Source organism: Tympanuchus pallidicinctus, unplaced genomic scaffold, assembly GCF_026119805.1.
Source record: "Tympanuchus pallidicinctus isolate F22 unplaced genomic scaffold, pur_lepc_1.0 scaffold1, whole genome shotgun sequence".
NCBI classification, from domain to species: Eukaryota; Metazoa; Chordata; class Aves; order Galliformes; family Phasianidae; genus Tympanuchus; species Tympanuchus pallidicinctus.
Genome location: NW_026294618.1, coordinates 57103755 through 57127306, shown reverse-complemented (window position 1 = coordinate 57127306; position 23552 = coordinate 57103755). Strand labels below are relative to the sequence as shown.

The 23552-nt window shown below is 38.6% G+C and overlaps 1 protein-coding gene and 1 long non-coding RNA gene across 3 annotated transcripts in view; one reads left to right on the top strand and one right to left on the bottom strand.

Annotated features, from left to right (window-relative positions):
• Positions 1 to 1362: 1362 nt before the first annotated feature.
• NMBR (neuromedin B receptor) lies at positions 1363 to 22268 on the top strand. The gene is made up of 3 exons (XM_052687485.1): positions 1363 to 1878; positions 15756 to 16104; positions 18411 to 22268. Exons 1-3 carry the CDS (start codon positions 1409 to 1411, stop codon positions 18810 to 18812), a joined length of 1221 nt encoding a protein of 406 aa, XP_052543445.1. The 5' UTR covers positions 1363 to 1408; the 3' UTR covers positions 18813 to 22268.
• LOC128082835 (uncharacterized) overlaps positions 11401 to 23552 on the bottom strand; it is a 22638-nt gene continuing 10486 nt past the window's right edge. The window contains exons 2-4 of one of the 2 annotated variants that reach the window (XR_008207859.1): positions 18557 to 18731; positions 14544 to 14628; positions 11401 to 13467 (exon numbers count right to left, since the gene is read on the bottom strand). This is a non-coding gene — a long non-coding RNA (uncharacterized LOC128082835). The remainder of the gene's footprint in view (positions 13468 to 14543; positions 14629 to 18556; positions 18732 to 23552) is intronic. The other variant, XR_008207860.1, reaches the window with a different exon arrangement.

The following is a 23552-nucleotide window of genomic DNA, read 5'->3' as shown; positions in this document are numbered from 1 at the left end:
ATACTTATAATAGGAAGTTAGAAATATCACAAGGATCGACAGATATAGACAGCTGTAACTTTCCAGAAGAAGAAATACTTCTGATAATCTTACTGAAAGGAGATTTTAGTTAAATCATTGATATTTCTAAAATTTGGTTCCTACACTAGACAATATGCCATGGATAGGCCTTATATTACTGCACAGATCACACCTTTTGCAGTTGGCATTTCAGTGGCCAAACTCATTCTGCCACTTCAATAAGATCTCCATCCATTCATGATCTTTCTCCATGCTCTTCTTACAAACCCATAGTGTTTCAGGATAACTATTTTACTAAAGAGAGAAAGCAAGGTCTCTGCAGTCTTCCATACATCCTCCTTTCTGAGAAGAGGAAGGAGAATAATCAGTTCATCAGGATGTTACTGTCAAATGCTATTATTCATTTGTGTCGTGAAAACTTGAGTCCTGTCTTGCAGCATAGTTACCTAAACTCATAGCTTCTGCTGGAAACAGATGGAACTGTTTGGAGAGCCAATCCATGTGTATGCCCAAAGAAGTAATAGACACTTCCTCAATGAAAAGCAAGAGACACTTTGGGCAAATACTGTACACTTAATAGAGGCAAACATTCTTCATTCGGATATACTGTTTGCATAGTAAATGATGGGTAAAATACATCACCTATCTCTCATTTCCCTATTTGAAGGAATGTGAAATACAACTTTGCAAAGTAAATCCTAAAACTTTAAAAACAGCAGATGGCTCTCAGTAGGATCTTTTCATAACCTGCAGCTGGACGAAAGAATAAAATCCCTTCATCTCCAAGTGCTCCTGTCACTCTGTGTTTCAAAGTGCTGTGGTTTCAGCAGGGTGAGTTGGGAAGATCCGTGCCTTGAGGACGGCTGACCTCCTTACAACGTCCGCCTTGGCGTCTCCGGGAAGGGGAGAGCGCACAAACGCGGGCGGAGGGCGGGGAGGCTCCTCCCAGCATCAGGTATAGCTGGGGCTGCGGAATAAGAAGCGGGCTCGTTCCGCGCTTTGCTCGCGGCTCCGACACCACCCGCGGAGCGAGCAGCACCAGCGCCGCTGGACAGCTCCACCGCGGGCGCGGGAGGCGACTGCTCCGCGCCTCCGCCGGCTGCAGCGGCTCGAGGCGCTCCGTGCAGGGCAGGCTGCTGTCGTTGCTGCTGCTGAGCCCCAGGATCTCATCCTCTTGTCTTCCCGGAGAAGAGCTTGTCAAAAGAGCTGGGGGGGAGTGGCACATATTGTCTTCTTTTGTTGTTGTTGTTGTTGTTCTTGTTCTTTCTCTCTTCTGTGCCCGAGAACGGTGTGATCTCTGCAACTCAATGGAGAGAAGGAGGGAGGAAGAAAGGCGGAAAGGACAGGGGATAAAGTTGTTTGACTTGCAGAGGCGTGAAGATTTTTAATGTCTCCCACCGCACTTTACACTGGAACCCTCCAGTCTTCCCAGAGGTCGAGGATGGAGGCAGAGCTGCTGCCTGAGCTCACAGCACTGCCCCTCGGGGGCAATGGAAGCATCCAGCTGGTGCCAGACACAACCCTGCTCCCTCCGGCATGGGGCATGGCCATGTTCACTGTCCGCTGTGTGATCCCTTCGCTTTACCTGCTCATCATCACTGTGGGCTTGCTGGGAAACATCACCCTTATGAAGATCTTCATCTCCAACAGTGCTATGAGAAGTGTGCCCAATATCTTCATCTCCAGCCTGGCTGCTGGTGACCTGCTCCTGCTGGTGACCTGTGTGCCAGTGGATGCCTCCCGCTACTTCTCTGAGGAGTGGCTCTTTGGGGAGGTGGGCTGCAAGCTCATCCCTGCCATCCAGCTCACCTCCGTAGGTGTCTCTGTCTTCACACTGACTGCCCTCAGCGCTGACAGGTAGGAAAGCTGGGCTGTCTGTTTGGCTAGCCCAAGCTGACAAGAAAGGTAAGACACTCCTCTGACTAAGTACCTTTGGGTTTCAGTCCCCTTAGTTCCACCTGTGAGTTGCCCATAAGTCTCCTTCCCTCTGACTGATGGCATGTCTGATATCAACTTAAGTTAAAAGGTTTCTGCAAAAGGGTGTGCATGTGGCTCCATCTTCCAGGGTGCCAGAAGCAGGAACTGGGGCTTAGCCCTGTTTTCGGCATCTCTGGGATATATATATATATTAAAATTTTATTTGTTAGAGGAAGGTTTTAGGTTCTAAATGTGATCAGTGCCAAGCCACAGTGATATGTCAACAGGCAGTGAGCAGTTTAAACTGAGTCAAACACAGGTGTATTTTTAATAGATTTATTTCTTTCTACTGAGAAAGTGTGTGTGTGTGTCTTTGTGCCTTAAAAGAACAGCAGGTTACCCGAGGTGATCATCTGAACTGGTTCAGCCTCTGAGAACTTTGAGACATTAAACTGTTCTACTGGAGTTGTCACTACTGAACTTTTGATTCAGAAAGTCCATTTTGTCTTCTCTGGAGCTTACAGAAAAATGAGGATAGGGAGAAACAAAACCAGAAGGAAACATCTCCATCTCTACTGCTTCTCATATTAGGAAGAAACAAAGAGCTGGACCCCAAACTTTTCTTCCCAATTAATTTAAATGAATACATTAGGGATTTATAACAAATGAGTAGCTATTATGAGTTAGACCATTCTTCATGCCAAAAAATGCTAAATCTTGTATTGTAATTTGGCAACCTTAAACTAAATTAAATTATCCTGTCTTATTTAACCACTTTTATTTAGCCAGAAATGAAAATGTCAAATTCCTTCTTCATAGGAAGTACCCCTTTTGCTTTTGTTGGATTGTGTTATGGTGCATAAGGTAAAGGCTTGAAGTTTAATAATGTGCCTTCAGACTTATAATAAAGTTTCTTCAAAACTTTAAATCCTTTTTTTTTTTTTTTTAAATATAGTTTAGCTGTAATTTTTCTTTTTCTTAGCCAGTGCAATAAATCATGTGATTTTTTATTTTTACTAGTTATCTAACACTACTCTTCAGTGGCCATCAATTTCAGTGGTATTTAAATCAGAATCTAAAATACTTCTCTTTAAAGCCTATAATACATGAAAATTGATTGTTTTCTTGAAGAGAAGCATGCAAAATGTGCTTTAAAGTGAATGCCTGTAATGCCTTGATTATCTCAGTTAAAGAATATGTCAAAAATTGTCCTCAGAGAGCCAAGCAAACCTTGCATTTTTGTTTCTGCTCTGTTTCTACTGTTTAAAAAGTATGAATGTGGTATATTATTCAAAATGGGAAGAAGCTATTTGAAGAGGAGATCGTATCTCTAGTGAAGTATAATGAGAATGAGTTTGATATTTAAGTCTTTTTTCATTTATTTTTTATATAGCTTTGAAGTTTTTTTCTCCTTTTTTTTTTTTTTTTCCGTTTCCATATTGTTTTATATTCTTCTTTTAAAATCAATAAAAATTCTGGAAGCAATAAAGCTGAATCTATTTGTGCTGGACGCATTTAGAATTGCATATCCTACCAGACAGCTACAGATGGTGTGATGTGATCATATAAGGTCTTGATAAATACATTCCTCTACTAATTTGAAGTACATATTACATGCAAGTATCAGAAATGGATTTATGAAGAATTTAGTAACTTCGTTTCTTTAACTTCTGTAGTTATGTTTTCAGTTACTGACAAAAACAAAACAAAACAGTCAGGAAAAATGGCCACTGGCTTCAGAAAACAGTGTCTTTTATCCCAGGGGACCAAATAAGTGAAATTGGAATGGCTCTGAGTGGAATTTGAATTGGATTCAGTTATACTGTTTTGTACAAGAGAAATTTCTCTTGAACTGAAGAGGAGGTATTGGTGTGAATGTTTTGTTGTTTTTTTTTCTTCTCATTGTTGCACTGATTTGTGGCAAGTTACTAAGCTGTATCATTCAGATATGAGGGAAACTGTGCAGACAATTATGTTGGCAAATGGGTAGAGATGGCAGCATCCTGCAGCTAAGAGGTGATCATAGAATCATAGAATTGCTCAGGTTGGAAAAGAGCTTAAAGGTGATGAGGAGGAGAGGCCTGGCAGGGGACAGTGCAGTTTCCAGATAGGCAAAAGAAGATGCAAGTTGTTGGTAGCTGTGATATGGATATAAGGTTCCATTACAATCTGGTACAAATTTTGGTCTGATAGGCAATAATGGATTTGCAGTGATCTCTTCTTTCACAGCTAATGCTCCAAGTACATTGCAATATGTGATCACTGAAGTATTTCCTACTTTTTACTCCCTACTACCAGAGAACTATATATAACTCCATACACTGATTGAACAAAAGAAGAGGCTTATAAATATTTACAGTTATTTACAATGTTCCTACATGAGTTAAGATAAAAAAAAAAAAAAAAAAAGATATGTTGTTTTCCACAGAGTATTTAACACTTACTGTTTATGTGGAGATTCAACCTAGTCAATTAAACATACAGAGTTCAGTTAGCAGTAACTGGTACAGTAGAAACAAAATTTGAGCAATCATTGCCTACAAACTGAAGCTACAAGGAAAAAAAGTATAGCATACATTGTGTACATCTCTTTTCTAAACTTGCTTAATTTCATGACTTCTTGTCACAGAAGTGTCTCTCAGCATCACTTGTGCTTGCTGCGAGAGGTGTGCGTCTTCTGTCTGGAATCTTCACCACCTGAAAGCGAGATTATTTAGGGGTCTTCTTGTGTACAAATATTATATGAAATTTGTAACACTGCTTCCCAGACTCTCCTAGAGTGTTAACAGATTACATTTATCAGTATGCAACAAATCATCCCAAATTTGCCTGCCCCCATCTCAGGACCAGCTTCTGGTCCCATCTCAGCCTTGAGCTCATGTGGGCTCTGGGACTAGCTGCTGGGATGGGCAGTGGTGCCCTTCTGTAACCTCACACTTCACAGACTACAGTGGTGGTACTGTCAGTGCAGTGCGTTGGCATCAGAAATGGCCATGATTTCCTTCTCCGGCAGGAGATGATGCCCATCTCTGGTGTAGAATGTGATGCAGATGCAGAACGGCTGATCCTGCTGTACTCTCTCACTGCCACAGATGAAATGTCTGCAGGGAGAGTGCCCCTTCTCCTCATGACCACGGTTTTTTTTTGATTTTCACAATCACACAGAAGCTAAACCATCTTTTGAAAACTTAATTTTAAAAAACAAAACAACAAAAAAGCAGAGCGTAGATTACAGAAGGAGAAAAACTAATAATTACAGTTGGATGACAAGTTAAAAAAAAGGACTAGGGGACAAAAATGTAGAAAGCCAAAAAAAAAAAAAAAAAAAAGACAACCAAGGGCCCCATGGGGGCAAAACACCTCCAATAGCACTCAGCACAGCCTGAAAAATCCTGCAGATCCAGAGCATAATGGGCAAGGATGCACTTTACCTAGAGATGTGTCATGGGAAGGCAAGGACTACAGTCTCGAGCAAAGTTCAATGGATGCGAATGTGGATGTCCCAGGACTTAGTATGTTCTTGTATGTGTGAAAATAAAGAGGTGAAGTTTAGAGAGTTCAATTATAGCATGGCATGCAAGAAAAGGTGTGCCAGTATCTCCTTACTGCAAAAAGAGCACAAATTAGCATGGAAACTGACTTGAATTAAACCATGAACTTGTTAACTTCTCAAGGAGATGCTTTTCCACTTCACATCCATGATGGGACATTAAGTCAACTCAAAATGTAAACTAGGGCCACGGGGCTCCTCACCTACTTCTCAGGATAAGAGATTTGTAATACTGTGCTTGATGATGAAGTAGAATACCAAAATGATGTTTCCATAAAGTGTTGAGAGGTGGCTGGAGATGCTCAGGGGTCAGCAGATTAGGAAGTGCTAAAGAATGCACATCTGGCTATTGCTGTTTTATATATGTTAGTGAAAAGCAATTGCATCCATAAAATGCCAAGAGACTTGGGGTGATTAGACTTTGCTGGAATAAATGGCAGCCTTACAACAGTTTTGGATTAGTTTCATTCTCTTAGGCTATAATTTATGCTTTATTCTTTTTGTGAACTGTAAAACTAGGATTAAATTTAATTCTGCTACTTTTTCTAGATTGAATTTTCTTTTTAATGAAGGGTGTAAATGTGTTAGCTCAAACACAGTCCTGCTGCACTTTCATGAAGACTGTGAAGCTGAACAGTGGAGCAACTGGCCCCTCTAAAATTTAAACAGCATCTTCTTTGTGTTCTTCCTAAAAAACTGATCTTTGATGAAGCATTTAATTGAGTAACCAAATAACAGAATTATTTTTATGAGTCCCATGACTCCTTCCCTACATTTTAAAAATATAAGACTAGAATGCTGGAATGAGATGCTTAAAAAAATGTATGCTATAACTTTGTATAGCTAAATTATTTGATTGATTTTTTAAAAAAATATTTGTTTTAATTTTGGAAGATTGTAATTTCTTTAATAAAAGTGTAAAGAATTTAAAAAATATTTTGCTATGTGCTGACCTCTGACTACAGGAGGTGATAAAAAACACTCTGGCTCAATTTGCTTAATAACTACTTCTCATCAAACTACTTCTCATCAGTAAAAACCTTTAAATAGAACTTCTTGTTACTCTTCTTCAGAATTTATTTAAAATTTCTTCTTTTGTGAGGTGATGATTAAAGCTGAAATATAGTGATTGGAGACATCTAAAATCTTCATTTCTTATTACATACAGTGGAATAGATGAAGAAAAAAAGTGGACATGACTTCCTTGCCCACTGCCTCGCCTGCTGTAGGGGGCCTGCTTTGCAGGGTGGCTGGACTTGATCTCTGGAGGTCCCTTCCAGCACTTACAATTCTGTGATTCCTTTACAGCATTCAGGGACCATGACAAGGAAAATAGCATTAAATGACATCCGGGAAAATACTTACAATTAACCAAAGAATAATTAATCTTCTTTTGAGAACACCTCTCTCTACCATTACTTTGCATACAAGATTATTATGAAGATGGGTAGCCAGCAAGCTGAAAGCAATACTCCAGGTACTATGCAGGCTACAAATTGCCTGTCTTCAGTGTTGCATGTGACAAAGAGAGGAGTGGGATATCTGTCCTCAGAGGTCTCAGACTCACAAGAAGCCTGAATTAAAAGCCAATTCTTAAAGGAAGATCAGGTTTTGTTTGTTTGTTTGTTCGTTTGTTTTTTCATATATAGAGTTATTAGCCCTTTTCTGCTTTCTTGTAAATAGGTTGAACTTCTCTGAGAAGCAGGAACAAACATTAATGTCAATTTAACAGTGAAATCTATCTTCACCTCTCCCCACTCCAAAATGTTGTAGCTGGTTTGTAACTGTTCCATTTAGTTAAAAGGAAAACAATAAAAAATATTTAAGAAAGAAAAAAAGGATGGAAAAAAATATGGGACAGTTTTTGTAGCTAGAGCACATTCAGGAATTACCTATTCTAGCATAAGTTAGCTTAAATCTAATTCAAATTACCTGTTGGTTAAGTTCCTCTTGTGACCATCTTTAAACAGCTGAAAATGATTTCTCAGCAAACAATACAAGGCAAACTGTTTTTACCCGGTTCTCAAACTTTGCAGACACAAGTGTCTGTTAAACTTTTCCTTCTGTATGCTCTTCAAAACAGTTTAGTCCTCAAGATGGCAAAGTAAGAAATGGTTGTGGTGTTTATCCTAGTCTGTGATCAAAGAAATGCCTTTATTTTGCTGGCAGCGGACAACTTTGCTTCGATTAATGTAAATTTTAGCGTCCAAAACTGTTTATCCTGTTTCCTATTTCTGTGATAAATTCAGTAGCAAGCTGAATTTTTTTTTCCCCAACTATTTTTCATTTTTTAATGTAGTTTGTGCTTTCATTCCAAGTTTGTTTGATTGTAATTTAAGGATTGTTATACTAACAGCCCCTAAACTGTACTGATGCATGCAGTTATTCCTCCCTAGAGGTAGGACTCTGTGCTTGCTCTTCTTGAACCTCATAATGTTCCTCTCTGCCCAACTCTCTGCCTATCCATGTCTTTCCTTTCCCTTTCCCTTCCCTTTTCCCTCTCTTTCCCTCTCTTTCCCCTGCCTTTCCCTCTCCCTTTTCCTCTCCCTTTCCCTTTCTGCCTTCCCCTTCCCCTTCCCTTTCCCTTTCCCTGTCCCTTTCCCTTTCTGCCTTTCCCTCCTTTTATCTTAAAATATTAAAAAATTACTAACTCTTTCTGAACATTACCAAACTTAAATCTATTGGAAACTCTGACATACACTAATTTTTCTGAATAATAAGTCAATGAAGCACTTTACTCTTACTGTCCTCAGGAGGAGAAATGAAGAAATCAATTATGGTACTTTTGACTAGCGCAGTTACTAGAAAATGGACAAGTAGAAGGAAAAATCCAGATTGTGGACAGTGAACTAGCACTGCAAAATTTGTATGAGCTTGTAAGAAATATGGCTAGTTAATAAGAGGTGAATGGCAAGAGAAAGAGAGAGATGAGAAAATTAAAATTAAGAAAAATTGTAGAGAAAATTCTCTACTCTCATCTGAAATGCCTTGGGAACAGGGCAAGTAATATATGTAATGTGAAAAAAAAAAAAAAAAAGAAAAAAAAGAAACCTAAAATCTATTATTAGATGTCGCCACAGGATTTGCCTCTCCAGACCTAATATGGTGTTTCGGGCGGTAGCATGGGGTACTGCATATGTTTCAAGCCACCCGGTTGTTGCCTCCACCATGGTGAGCACATAATGCTTACCATTGCGAGATCGTGGCAAGGTGATATAATCAACCTGCCATGCCTCCCCATATTTGTACTTTTGCCATCGCCCTTCCTCCCAGAGAGGTTTCATCCTCTTAGCTTGTTTAATTGTGGCGCATGTATCACAGTCATGAATGATTTGTACAATGGCATCCATAGTTAAGTCCACCCCTCGGTCTCTGGCCCATTTGTATGTTGCGTCTCTCCCTTGATGACCTGAGGTCTCATGGGCCCACCGAGCTAGAAATAATTCACCCTTGTTCTGCCAGTCCAGGTCTATTTGAGCCACCTCAATTCTGGCAGCTTGGTCTACCTGATGGTTATTTCGCTGATCTTCTGTAGCTCTACTCTTGGGCACATGAGCATCTACATGACGCACCTTTCTGGTGCAGTCTTTGTGAATGTACGCCACATATTTGGTGTACACCTGGCCCTCTCAGGATCATGCTCTTGATTTGGCTCATCAGGAATGAAATCAGGGCTATGTAGTGTTTCCACCACAGCACATTCTCTCAAATAACGGATGCCTTCCTCCATATCAGCCCATTTCTTCTTCACGGGCATCAGATCGTCTTTGAAGGGGTAACTTTCTCTTACAGCTAACAGCATCCTCTTCCAGAGGGTGAAAGCCTGGTTCTGGCATGTACTAATACCTCTGTCAATGGCGGAGTCCCTAGCAATGCCACCCAATTGGCTTGATTCTCCTTTCCCTTCAGTGGCCTCTGCAACTTGTTGTGTGGGGCTCCACACAGCAGATTTCCATCTGCGATGCTTTCCCACAATACGACACGATCCATCTGTGAACAGGGCATATTTCTTTTCATAGGTCAGCAGCCCAAATAGGCTTGCCCTTTCTTTGCCAGTTATTTTGCTCCCACTGCTGTAACCACCCCCATAAGGCATTTGCTACCATCCATAATCCCGGCCGGGGCTCCTCGAAGGGGGCAGCGCCGCGACCCGAGGCTCCCGCAGCCGCCAGCCCTGCCCGCCGGCAGCACAACAATACTTTAGATTTACAATCTAATAATCAATACTCTAGATTTACAATCTACTTTCATTCTTTTCTGGTTGGGGAAGTCACTTAAAAATGCTAGATCAGACTTTTTATTCAGATATTATTGACCTCAATGGGATGCACCCATGTGTACTGAGGGAGCTGGCAGAAGTGATTACCAAAGCACTCTCTGTCATCTTTGAGAGGTCTTGGAGAATGGGAGAGGTGTCTGAAGACTGTAAGATAGCCAATGTCACACCAGTCTTCAAAAACGGCAAGAAGGAGGATCTGGGAAACTACAGGCTAGCCAGCCTTACCTCCATCCCTTTCCCATTCCCAGATGATGGAACAACTTGTTTTGGATGCCACCTCGAAGCAATTGGAAGAGAAGCCTATCAAGAGTTGTCAACATGGATCTATCGAAGGGAAATCATGCTTGACAAACCTGGTAGCCTTCCATGATATCTTCACCAGTTGGGTAGAGGTGGGGAAGCAGTGAATGTTGTGTGCCTTGATTTTAACGAGGCTTTTGAGACTGTCTCCCTCAAAATCCTTGCAGTGAACCTTAGAAAGTGTGGATAGATGAGTGGACAGTGAGCTGAATTGAAAACCAGATTAGACCTCAGTGGTACAGAGTCTAGTTCTAGGCCTGTAGCTAATGGTGCTCCCCATTGGACAGAATTGGGTCCGGTCTTGTTCAACATCTTCATCAATGACCTGGGCAAAAGGGATAGAGTCCACTTCAGCAAGTATGCTGATGATAGAAATCTGGCAGGAGTAGCTGACACACCAGAATGCTGAGCTGTCATTCAGCATGACATGGACAGGCTGGAGAGTTGGGCAAACATGAACCTGATGAAGTTCAACAAGAGCAAATGTAGAGTCCCATACCTGAGGAGGAATAACTACATACATCAGTACAAGTTAGGGGCTGATCTACTGGAGAAGAGCTCTGCAGGGAAGAACCTGGGTGTTCTGCTGGACAACAGGTTGGCCATGAGCCAGCAGTGTGCTCTTGTGGCCAAGAAGGCCAATAGTATAGAATCATAGAATCATAGAATCACAACGTTGGAAATGACCTAAAAAGATCATCTAGTCCAACTGTCTCCTCATCACCATTGCCACCACTAGCACTAAACCATATCACGCAGCACATCATCCAGATGCCTCTTGAACACTGCCAGGGATGGCAACTCCACCACCTCTCTGGGCAGGCCATTCCAGTGCCTGACCACTCTCTGAGAGAAAAAGTTCTTCCTTATGTATAAATATACAGGGGTATACTGGGGTGCATGAAAAAGAACATGGCCAGCAGGCTGATGGAATTTATTCTCTCTCTACTCTGCCCTGTTGAGGCCATATCTGGAACACTGGGTCCAGTTTTGGGTTCCTCAGTTTAAAAAATAAAAATAAAAAAATCTCCCCAGCAAGAGGACCACAAAGATGATTAAAGGCATGGATCATCTCCCTTAAGGGAAAAAGTTGAGAAACCTGAGAGTGTTCATCTTGGAGAAGATTTGAGGGGAAATCTGATCAATGTTTATTAATATCTAAAGTACAGAAGTCAAATGGATGGGACCTGACTCTTTAGTGGTGTGTAGCAACAAGAGGCAATGGGGAAAAAATGGAACATAAGTTCTATACACACTTGCAAAAGAACTTCTTTACTGCGAGGGTGACAGAGCACTGAAACAAGTTGCCTGATAAGGTTGTGGAATCTCCTTCTCTGGAGATATTCAAAATGCGCCAGTAAACCAACAGATACTGTTTTGTATTCAGATTTACTCATATTATCCTTTTCAAAATATCTGACCTTTTACATTTTGATTTAAAAGTTTTATGAACTGCAAAAAAAAAAAATAAAATAAATAGGAAGGATGAAGTATTTAGCCTTTCCCAGGAGCTTTCAGTTCCCTTTGTAGGATTACTGCAACCCTGGGTAGTATGATAGGCTGTAATCACTGATCAGTGGCTTCTTAATTATTGTCTTTGGGTTGTTTTTTTTTTTCTTATTCTTTCTAATTTGGTTTTGAAGGGCATCAGCACAAAGTACTCTAGAGAAAGAGGTAGGAGTATAACAGAGGAACCACTTACGATGAACCATGAAGCGGCTTCTTTTGAAGTCAAGTTCATGGGAGGGAAATAGCACAATGGATTCAGCAGAGAAAGTTGCTTTCCCAATTAAATTTACATACTAATTGAGAACTGAGACATGCATTTAAGAAGGCATTTGATAATTTATAAGGCTGCAAAATGTTATAACTCAAGAAGAACATATTCTTTCTTTCATGGTTATTTTGGGTACAGGAGGAGATTGCTTTGTAATTAAAACACTCAATAACATGGGTGTCCAACCTTTTGGCTTGTCAGGGCTACATTGAGTGAAAAGGAATTGTTTTGGGATGCATATAAAATATACAAATAAAGTTTATGTATTTAAATAACAAGACAATTTTTTAAAAAATTAAAATACTAAAAAAAAGAGGGCAACAAAAACATAAAAGTAGCAGGTTGGACATTTATGCTCTATATAAACAAAACTAATATCTGCAGAATAGGCAAGTTTTTGCTTGTGTCCACTGGTAACTACAAAGTAAGGAAACTTACTATAAAAATATTTCAAGAGCTGAGATGCTTTTGTCAGCAGTGATAATGACAGAGTAGAGTGATAGAATTTACGTGAAGGAATTAATTAAAGTCAAATACATACGTATAATTATTTCCTGATCTTCCTGAGAACCCATTATTTTATTTTTTCAATAGTGAAGGAAAGGAAAAGATGGAATTTTTTAAATAATTTACCTAAATAATTTGCTTCTTACTCTGATTTACCAATGTTGTTTAATTTATAAAAAAATACACAATTTGTAATCTGAATGGTTGGTGATATATTTTAGCCTTACATAAGTTTTATCCAAAGGAAGAAGCTGGATATTCATTTTGGGAATACTTCTGAGTTCGCCTAGTTTGCATTTGATTTTATCTGTAACCTGTCTCTATGTCTTTGCAGATATATAAACAACATGACAGATTTTGTAAATTGCTTAGTGCTTTCTCCTTCCCGTTGACACAGACTACTGAGATCTTGGAAGAATGCCATCTCGTATTCAACTGAAGGACAATGCTGAAATTTTTTGGGCTGAACCCAGCTATTACTTTTTTTCTTCTCTTGTGGAAAAAAGGCCCTCTGCTTGAAAGACCTCAAATTTGGACTTAGTCATAGGTCAGCAATATGTGTCAAAGTACGAATATATGCCACCTTTTTTGGGAATGTAAAAGCTTCTGAAAACGTCTCCAGTGTAGATATTAACAGAACCAAATACTGCTTAAGCAATGAATTATGACAAGGTTGCTGCCTCATGTGGAGCAGTTGAGGTCCCTCGTTTAGTTCAGCCCCAAGCACCGAGCAGAGGAGCTGGGGGGCAGGGGGCGGCTCATGGCGACTGCAGCTCCTCACAGGGAGTAGAGGGGCAGCGCTGAGCTCTGCTCTCTTTGACAGCGACAGGGCCCGAGGGAACGGCGTGGAGCTGAGTCAGGGGAGGGACAGGTTGGAGTTAGGGAAAGGGTCTCTACCTGAAGGGCGGCAGACATGAAACAGGCTGCAGGCTGCCCAGGGCAGTGGGCACAGCACCAAGGCGATGGAGTTCTAGGAGTGGTTTGGACAATGCTCTCAGACACAGTGTTTGAATTTTGGGTGGTTCTGTATGCAGCCAGGAGTTGGGTTGAGCTGTGTAGTCATTCTGGGTGCCTTCCAACTGTGCATATTCCATGACTCTGTGATTCGGCAAAGCACTGCAATACAAAAATACAGAAAAAAATATTAAGAGTACAAAATATATGCTTTCTTTATTCAATACCCTCTAAGTCCCCATATCAGCCCTTCTGCAGCAATATAGAGTTTTAAAGAAATGAGCAGATGCAAAGACTTGACGTCACCTCAGTTGAATGAAATGAGATAGAAGGTCTGTCTTCATGTAATGAAATCAAGGCAGACAGCAATAGGAAGTGCATTATTGACTAATAAGGTCACAGCTTGTGCTGGGAAGCCTTCATGCTTTACGCAGAAGTTGCTATGACAGTATAAAGGATTTCTTTACACATTTGTGTAGTGGGAGATCTTTGTTTTGTGTTAGAAGAAATAATAAACAAATTAACAGAAACAGTTCAATTTCCTACTCCATGATATAAGTGAAGACACAGTAAAAATCCTTTCTGAATTCAGAGAGAATATGACCATAAATAGCCATAATTTATAACTACTTAATGGTAAGTTTATCACAGTCATGAGAAAGAGTAATCTCCAAGACACATTTTAACTCAGACATTCCCTAAAAAAAGATTTTCTCAGGTACCAAGACAGTACTCCGTGCCAGACATTTCCATGGCATTGTCAATTCAACTGAAGGCTTAAGTAAACACACAAGGCAGGGCATAGGTATATAGCTTCAACCCACAGTTCTCCAAACCTTTGCTTGACATGTTGAGGATTATTAAGTAGTGTCAGGACCTACAGATCAGTCATAAAGTGTACTTGGGATTGCAGTTCCATTTGCCTGCAGCAAATGCATTATGCCACAACCTTAGCCACAGCCTAACCACTTGACAGTATTTAGAGAACTGTTCATATTAATGTATGTTTGTTTTTGTGTATGCATCTACAAGTGTATGTGTACCTAGAAGTGTGGATAAGGAGTTCAATCACTGGGTGGAGACATCTAACTTACAGCTCTTCTCATTGAAAGCTCAGTGAACAGATTTAAGAGAAAAAGAAGCACCTAAAAGGGTATTTTAATATACAAAGATGCTGAATTACTGCTTGAAAGTACATTGCTGACTAGAAGGAGCTTAAGAGGAATAAAGTTAGGTACCTGGAATATGAATCCCTCTTCACTCATGTTAAACTTCTCTTTTCTTGGTAAGTAAAAATAATTTCTCCATTTCTTGAAAATTCTGCTATTTCAAGAACATAAAATCAAATTAAGACAAGAAAAAAATGAGGAAGGGAAAAAAAAGGCATCAGAAAAAGCAGCCGTCCAAATTTCCATAGTTTAGTCAAATTGAAATGTTTTACTAAATGCTCAGTTTTAATAAAAGCGTAAAAACATACTTCTTGAAAAGTAATATCATAAAGAATCATAAAGTTAATCAAAGCATTAAGGCAGCTTTGAAATATTTCTTTCAAAGTGTATTTTAGTGTTTTAAAATTAACCTTTTCTTTTAAGAAGTCTCCCTGGGTATCAACTTATGCAACTATTTTTTTTTTTTAATAGAAAAATTCCTGACCAGAATCTCCTTCTGTTCTTTTGTCAGCTTTCCTGGAGTGATTTTTCCATTCTCTGTAACATTTCCTGTTTTCACTGTAATGGTCATGAAATTATTAATATTGCAAAAGTTTATCTATAATCATTTATTATGGGACAGTTTCCCAAAATGCGGAAGCGGCAGCTTCCAACTGTTTATGTGAACATTCTTATGTTATTTAAGAGTTTAATACTTCTGGATAGGCTCTTGGCAGTCATTCTTGTTTGGCTCTATAAAAAAAAAAATATATATATGTTTTGAGTGTTGCAGCTGGGACAGTATATCTGTGTATACAATGGAGCTAAGGAGTAAAGGCAAGCAGCTGGTGGGATGGCATTGCATCTGCAAGTGGAAATGAGAGGCAGTGACAGGAAGGAAGAGATAAGGAAAAAAACAAGTTGTAGCATGAATGTGCCGGTATGAGAGTGGGATGGAAGTACTGAGGCTGGATGTGCATTGGGGGATTGCTGGGAGGATATGGGACAAGGAAGAACAGAGTGGTAGTGGCTTCTGTGTTTTCACCTGGCTGGCATAGAATGGGTGACAGATTGCAACTTCTCTGCAACTCCTTTTGCCACCTCTGATGGCTGTGTATGCAGTGAAAGACCAGAGATTTAGAAAATGGAAATCTGATAAAGATTACAGAAACCCTATGTTGGTTCAAAAAAGAAAAAAAAAAAAAAAAAAAAGACATTATTTTGATCAAAAGTATGAAGTAGCCTAAATCATTGCATGAAGAGATACCTTTTAGTATGTAACTGCATTTTTATCACTTTCAGGTACAAAGCAATTGTAAAGCCCATGGACATTCAGGCCTCCAGTGCAGTGCTACGGACCTGTGCAAAAGCCATTGCCATTTGGATAATCTCCATACTCCTATCAGTTCCTGAAGCAGTGTTCTCCGAACTCGCCCACATCAATGACACAGATAATGCCACTTTCACAGCATGCATACCATACCCCATGACGGATGACATGCACCCAAAGATCCATTCTGTGCTCATTTTCCTAGTGTACTTCCTTATCCCTCTTGCCATTATTAGTATCTACTACTATCATATTGCAAAGAGTTTAATAAGAAGTGCCCATAATATCCCTGGAGAAAATAGTGAGCACTCAAAACGACAGGTGAGCAATTTGATGTTTACTTCCCATTGAAACATTATGTGCTGCGTGCACTTATAAATGAAAGAACAAAAAATGTAACATCAAAGTTACTAGATTACACAGAGAATCAAGCTCAGATTCTACATGCATGAACTAAGTATACAATTATCTGAAAAATGTCTTTGCTGTAATAATTACTCAGTATTAAATCCAGTATGTAAATGAATACGAAGGAAAATATAAGTTCAATATCATCAAGACATATTCATGAAAGAAATAGATTTGGTGTATGTATGTGTAGCTAGTGTAACTACTGTTTGCAGTCTTACTGACTTCACCTCTCACTGTATGCTACCAACAGGAGGTTTTACATGTTTTTTTTTTTTTTTTAAATTATTATTATTATTATTATTTTTCTTTTACAATTGTCTCTGTTTCTGCTCAGAAATGAAAAATATTGACACAGGAAGGTAAATTTCTTAAAGGGTTGGAAGCTCTTCTCAGGCCGAAGAATGATGAAAATGTCAAGAGAAAGCAATAAGTGAACTTTTTTGGCCTTCTGAGTAGATCTTTCTTGGATGCAATCCTGAATTTACAACTGAACTTTTCTTAACAATCTTTCTGTTGTACTTGCTATAGAATTTTCAGTATAGATTCTGTATACCTTTCAGACAATACATTTTAATAGCCAACTTCACTATAAGGCCTTTTAAACCATACGATAACAAGTGGCTGTTCATTAACACAATTGTTTATATGCCAACCTCAGCATTTGCCATGAAAATGCCTTAACCACTTTGAAAATGCGTTAGTGTTGATAGAGAAAACTACTTATGCCCATGAAAATAATTTAGATTTTTTCTGCCAATGCTGTAGAAAATATCTTTGTGCTCACAGAAATCTCTTTGCTGAGACAGAACATACACATTCTTTCTGAAAGAAAGACCCCATTCCCTCATGTCCTCTTAGCTCAACATTTCATTTCCACTCTAGTCTGTTTCTTGTAAAAATGCATGCATATTAGCACTTCATGTACTATGTTATTTTCTGTGAAATATTGAGAGCCTTTTGGCTGAACTCACAGGATGGAAACAATATTTAATTTATATCAAATTTCCGAACCTACACGTATTTTCAAATTAGGACATTTTTTTTTCATTCTACTTAGGTATTTTTTGTTTAATCTATGGGACTCAGAAGAGTAGAAACATCTAGTGTACTCACATATCTCCCAGCAAGAATAAGTAAATTCAGATTACTGCTATCAGTCCAGGTTTCTTTATGCTATAGCACGAAAGTATGATATTCACACAATGCCTCTGTACCTTTTACTTTGCTACTGCTATCTGGCCCAGTGCAAATCATACCGAATTGCAATGGTACAGCTTTCCCATCTTCTGTGAAACCTCAACTGTTCTTTGCTCAGATTGAGCTCAGAAAATTCCACTTGCAGATCTATTTCATGGATTTTGAAAATCTGTTAGAAAAAAAAAATCACTTGCTTTTTATTTTTTCAAATTTAATAGTAAGTTAAGCAAAGCCAGAAAAACTTCCTGCCTCTGTGAAACTTTGGTACATGCCACAAACAATAAATCTTTTGGAAGGAGTATTTAGAAAGCTTCTACCTCCATTTTGTACCTGTCAATTGGCCAGTTTGTCTCCATTTCTCAGTTTTGGGACCACTGTATGTGCTCATTTCCTTTCAACTCTTCACCCATTCTGAATATCTACATTGTAATCCAATCACACTTTAGTACTGCAAAAAAAGTCATTATTTCTTTCAAGTTATTATTGAAGACTGATGAAGCCTTTCAACTTACTTTGGAATTAAGATGCTTCAGACTGTGTAATACACCTATTTTGCTGGTTTCCATTGGAGAGAGGTGCAAGCCTGAGGCACTTCAGACAAAATAACAGTACATAAGTACTATTTTACGGCTAAAACCCTAGGTGTCAGACTTGCAATGTTTCTTCACTTCAAACCAACAGTTTTAAAATAACTTCTAACTAAAGCTAAGTTTCAAGCCAAGATGTGTCTCATAGCATCGTTTGGTGCATGCTTTGAGGTGATGTGCCAGTACATACTAGGGTCATGAAATTATCTTTCTTCAGATAGAAAGAGTAACCTTCTGTAAGCACAAACAGATAAGATTTTTCACTGTATGTAAACTGAAAGTGGGAAAGTAAATGAAACAAAAAATAATTCAGTATATTACTGGCCTTATGATAATTCTTAATATAAAGTGAAATGCTGCATGTTTTAACTGTATGTTATGTGAAGTAGTTTTTTTCACTGTTGTTGATTTGAGTTCTCTTCATCTTTTTAGATGGAAACTCGGAAACGTCTGGCAAAAATTGTTCTAGTTTTTGTTGGCTTCTTTGCTATCTGTTGGTTCCCCAACCATGTGCTATACATGTACCGGTCTTTTAATTACAATGAGATTGATTCGTCAATAGGGCATATGGTTGTTACCTTAGTGGCCCGAGTGCTAAGCTTCTGCAACTCTTGTGTCAATCCATTTGCACTGTATTTGCTCAGTGAGAGTTTCAGAAGACATTTCAACAACCAGCTTCGCTGTGGGAAGAAATCTCAACAAGAGAGATCTGCCAGTTACTTGCGCAACTCTTCTGCCATTCAGACAACTTCCCTGAAAAGTAATACCAGGAACACAGTGACTAGTGTGACACAACTGAATGGGCAAAACTTGAAACAAGAAATGTCATTATGATTTAGTAGGTATGATTTTTGACTACAGAACAAAACTGAAATTTTTTTTGCAGTTTGTAACTCAGTTTTGGCTCCCATTGCTTAGACTGTCTGAACAGGGAATCTATTAAAGTCTGTCTAGTATGAGATTGTTTCACCTCAGTTTTAATGTTAGACAGAAGTAAAAAGTGCATTGTTTTCAGAAGCCAAAGCTGTCTGGCTTCACAGCATGTGTTAAAGAAGATGTTGGCATATACTTAACATATAGGAAAAACATAAAGGTGTGAAAATTAGTATAGTTCACATAATGCTTGAAAAACAATAGATCTTCTGATCACAAAAATATTTTCAAGTGAATATTAATCCAGGCATATATCTAATAGATTTTTGCATGATTTTAGCTGTGTAGTCTATACAAGTATTTCTCATTAAGTCTTGTAGGCATTTTTTGGACCAATTAAGGAGTTATTCAAAGGCATAGACTCCAGTTTCAGATAAAATATAGTAATATATCAAATGCTAGCTCTCTATCTCATTTAAATCTATCTTGATTATTCACAGACACATGGATGAGAGTTTTAGGGTCATTTGTTTACTATTTAGAAGTCATAAGTTTATCTGCTAAAATTCAATTCTGCTACCACAAAATTAAAGAATATTAAAATTAAAAAGCAATAATAAGATTCCTCAGATACTTACTGGCTTGGGGTCCCAGTCTAATTTCGGATTGTTATAACCAGGAATCTAGGTACTCAAGTGAGTGTCTGTACTAGCGTTAGAGCTGGGACCAGAGGTACTCTTTTAAAGTCATTATCTCTTTCCTGGTTTCAATCTGCCTCTCAGAGTAGTCTCATAATATAGAGCCCAGATCACTTTCAGGCAAAACCAGACTGAAGGATGCCCTGCAGAAACGTACTGGACCACTAACGATCATCCAGCCCATGGGATCAAAAAAGCTCTACTCTGATATTGTGCCTAAGAAATGAAACATAACTAACAGCTAGCACTGTTTGCTCAGTCCTCTTGCACATGCAGTTTACAAGTCTAAATACTCAGTACTGTCAAAAATCTCACTTCTTTTCCTGTAAACTCTTGTGAATAAATAATCAATGAACTTCAGAAAACTCTAGCTAGGAGGCCTATAAGGATTTACAATTTTTCTTGTGTGTGAAACAGTCCAGTTCCTTGGTCAATCCACACCATTTGGTGGCTGTGGAAAGAGTAGTTCTTCAGCAGTATTCCCAAGAGTGCAGTTTCGAAGTACTTGGCCAGAGTAGAGCTAGGACTGAAATAGCAGGGAGCAGTGAGGGAGACTGTGATTGCCCATTACTGTCCTGTCCAGTACACATCTTGCAGGGCAGTTTACTGCTCTCTCTTTTCATTCATAGTTCTTTCTGGGAATATATTTCAAAAGGTTTGTGAAGCTGCTCTTTAAACCATAATGGCAAAAGTGGATCAACTTTAAAAGTTCACATTTAATTTTAAGACTATTTTTCTAGGTTTTTTTTTTTTTTTTTTTTTTTTTTTTTTTGGTTGAATTTGTTCATGGTTCAAAACAAGTAGCCAAGTAGACTGAAGTTTGTTGCTGCATAAACTCACGTAAGGGTATCAATCTAAAAGTTTCTAAACTGTTCCCTGGACAATCTGATTCAGTGGGTATCAACCTTGCTCACTGAAAATAGATGATCTTCAAGGTTTCTTTCAACCCAAACCACTCTAGAATTCTATCAGTTTGGCTGCATTAGCTCTTGTTCAAAGAGCAGATTGATGGGGTAGAATCTGATTGCCCCCTTATACAGGTATGTGCTGTCAGACCAGTAATTATTCTCCATGCCTGTCTTATGAGAAGGAATGGTAGTGGAGTGCAATGGTACTTTCTGAAAATATTTCTTAGGTCCAGTTCATGAACCAAGTATGATTTCTAATAACTCTTCCTTTCAAGGGGTTGGAACTGCTCCAACACAGATCTTTCTTTGTTATAGCACTATAACCTACACTTCTTCAGCAACTTCTATAAAATGAATAGTAGAAGGGACAACTGAAGTTTTGTTTGGCTTTCAGGATTAATTGCAAGTCTCAGAAATTCAAAAACTGATGTATTAATGCAGTATAGCAGCCTACTGTTCGTTTTGTCCTCATTAGAGCACTTGCTATTAATGTTTTATTTGTAATTCTGTGGAACCAACTGAAGTTCAAGAATTCTTTCCTGGACCCTTATCTTTAAGGCTAGACATCTTCAGCCACTATCCTTAAAGCACCGAGATGTTATCTTGGTGTAATCTGTATATGGTTTAAGCTGGTAAGACCTATGGTATGTAACTGTTGTAGCTAGGGCAGGCAGTATGTAGCTAACTGTGGTAGCTCAGTGATTTTAGAGGCTTTCTGGGACACTTCACATGAAATAGCAGGTTGACACGATTCTATAAATCTCTCAGGAATAGTTAAGGAATTTGCCATCCATAACTGCCTAATATTATTTCATCCTCCCTTTGTCTCCATTTCTTCTACTCTTCCCACATGCCTTAAATCTGCATGAGGTTATGCGTTCTCATATCTTCTCTTAAACTTTATGCCACTAATTTCTGGATGCCAGACAGTTTCCAGTTTCTCTCTTCTGATCAGTCTTGAATTATTTTTAGCCCCAGATATTTTGCACCCATAAAACAAAAAATCATAAAGCCTTCCTTTCTCAGTGGTGATTAATAGCCATGATCAAGTTTCTGGTGTATTTTTGCATTTTTTTCTGGTTCCCTGCCTCATTTTATTTGGCAATCTCTGTACAGTGTAGCATTTTATAGGACTTCAAATCCATGTATTTATATCCCCTAAAGGCATTTGTGTCATACAGACTTCTCTAGATGCTACAGAAATCCTACAAGAAAAATATCAATCTAATTTTTAGTAAGATTTGATGATTATGTTTGATTTATACTCCTTTTACTCACTCTCTTAAATTTCTATGTATGGTACAGACAGTGTTAGGGTGCCTTCTGGCAGAACTACAAGCTGAAACCTGTTCTTTTTAATTTTACGGGGAAGGTACTCCCAGGTAGGCTATAACACCTTCTTGGCAGGAATTCAGCATTATTTTCCTGGGGCTAAAACTCAAAATCTGTTTTGAGTAAGTAACCTTAAATGTGTATGCCACCTTGCGAACTCCAGTAGTTTGGTGTTGGGGAATTGCTTAATCTGTCTGGAACTTTGCTAGGCATGTAGCTAATACAATATGCACATTTTGAAAGACTTTGTTACTGTGCTTTTGTACACATTGTATACGAATATAGCTGTATGTATGATGTTGTTTCCAGACAATGCTGTGTGCTAACAATTAAAATATGGTCATAGAATGCATTATATGAAGTATTTTCTTCTAATTCTGGAGTCAAACAAACAAGAAAACATCTATCAATTCATGCCATTTTTCAGGTGCTACTCTGAGATTTATTCCAAAGTGGTTGTTAAAAGGCCATTTGATTCTTTCTCTATTGTAAAAACTTTTTTTTCAGAATCATCATTTTGTTTGTATTCTAGACAATCAATCTTTTATTGATAAAACTACACACACTCTGAAAAATGTGACAATAGGAACAATGACTGTTTCCTCTGTATAAACCATGTTTTTTTCTATTTTTCTAGACTAGAACTGGTGCAAGGTAAGTCTGACAGCATCTTGTCACCCAATCCTGCCTGTAACAGAAATAATACAATACTAAATACTGAGATGTCAGTATGCCTGAGTTCTCAACAGATTTGATGTACCTCAATTTAGTGTGACATTGTGAAGTGAAACTTGTCTTCAACAGGCCACTTTAGTTACAATACAGAATGATATCTTTTCCCAACACCCCTTTGCTTACATTTTTCTTTTCTCTGTGAAAACAGGTTCAAGAAAGATAAGCACAAAGAATAGATTTGGGAGCAGAAGAGATACTTTCTCACAATCTAAACAAACTGATACTAAGTGTTGCTTTCCAGTATCATTTCAGTCATCGCTTATTTCTAGAATAATAGTCTGTTGCATAATATTCAGTATTTCAAAGGTGTTGCTACTTAAGCCCACAAAATCACCAAATACTTTTCAACATCCATTTACATGTTTTGCAGCACTTGTAACAATTACAGCATTCTACACACGTGCTCAGTATTATCTGCTACCGTCTTCCTCCCCTTTCAGGCACCATAGTGAGTGTTCTTATTCTCCTGCCTGAGAACAGCCAGAGGAGCTCAATTGCTGTGCCAGAAGACTGTATGGAAGGAATGAGAATAAGGATAGACTGAAAATAAGCTTTCCAGTGGTCTTCGCTGGTTTAAAGATTGCCAGTATTACTGCATTTTGGCAAGCACGGTTTAAGAGCATAAAATATTTTGATAGGTTAGGGGGCCTTTGGGTCTGGGGATTGTGGAACAGAATAATAGACACATGAAAATGTGCCAGCTCTAATTCAAGAGATGTAGCTTTCCAAGAGGAAGTTTTATGTTTCAAGCTGTGGAAATGTATAACAAAGGTAGAACCAAGTACATCCAGATACTTCTAGAGTTGGTCCTTGTCCAGTGAAGTGGGATTTTTCTAAAGCAAACTGACATCACAGCAGTAAGTCAAAACTCCTGTGAAGAGAACACTCTGGCTGAAGAACTTGAATCTATGCTATACATTATAATACATTTTGCAGCTGCTAAACTGGCAGGTTGACATAAAAAGACATTGTTTAGTCAGATGTGCTTTTCATTTTTGGTTTAATTTATACAATTGTATAATTCATTT

Coding starts and splice junctions, on each gene's coding strand:
- NMBR (XM_052687485.1), top strand. CDS start 1,409: ATGTCTCCCACCGCACTTTACACTGGAACCCTCCAGTCTTCCCAGAGG. Junction 1,879..15,755: donor ACTGCCCTCAGCGCTGACAG/GTAGGAAAGCTG, acceptor TATCACTTTCAG/GTACAAAGCAATTGTAAAGC. Junction 16,105..18,410: donor GTGAGCACTCAAAACGACAG/GTGAGCAATTTG, acceptor TCATCTTTTTAG/ATGGAAACTCGGAAACGTCT.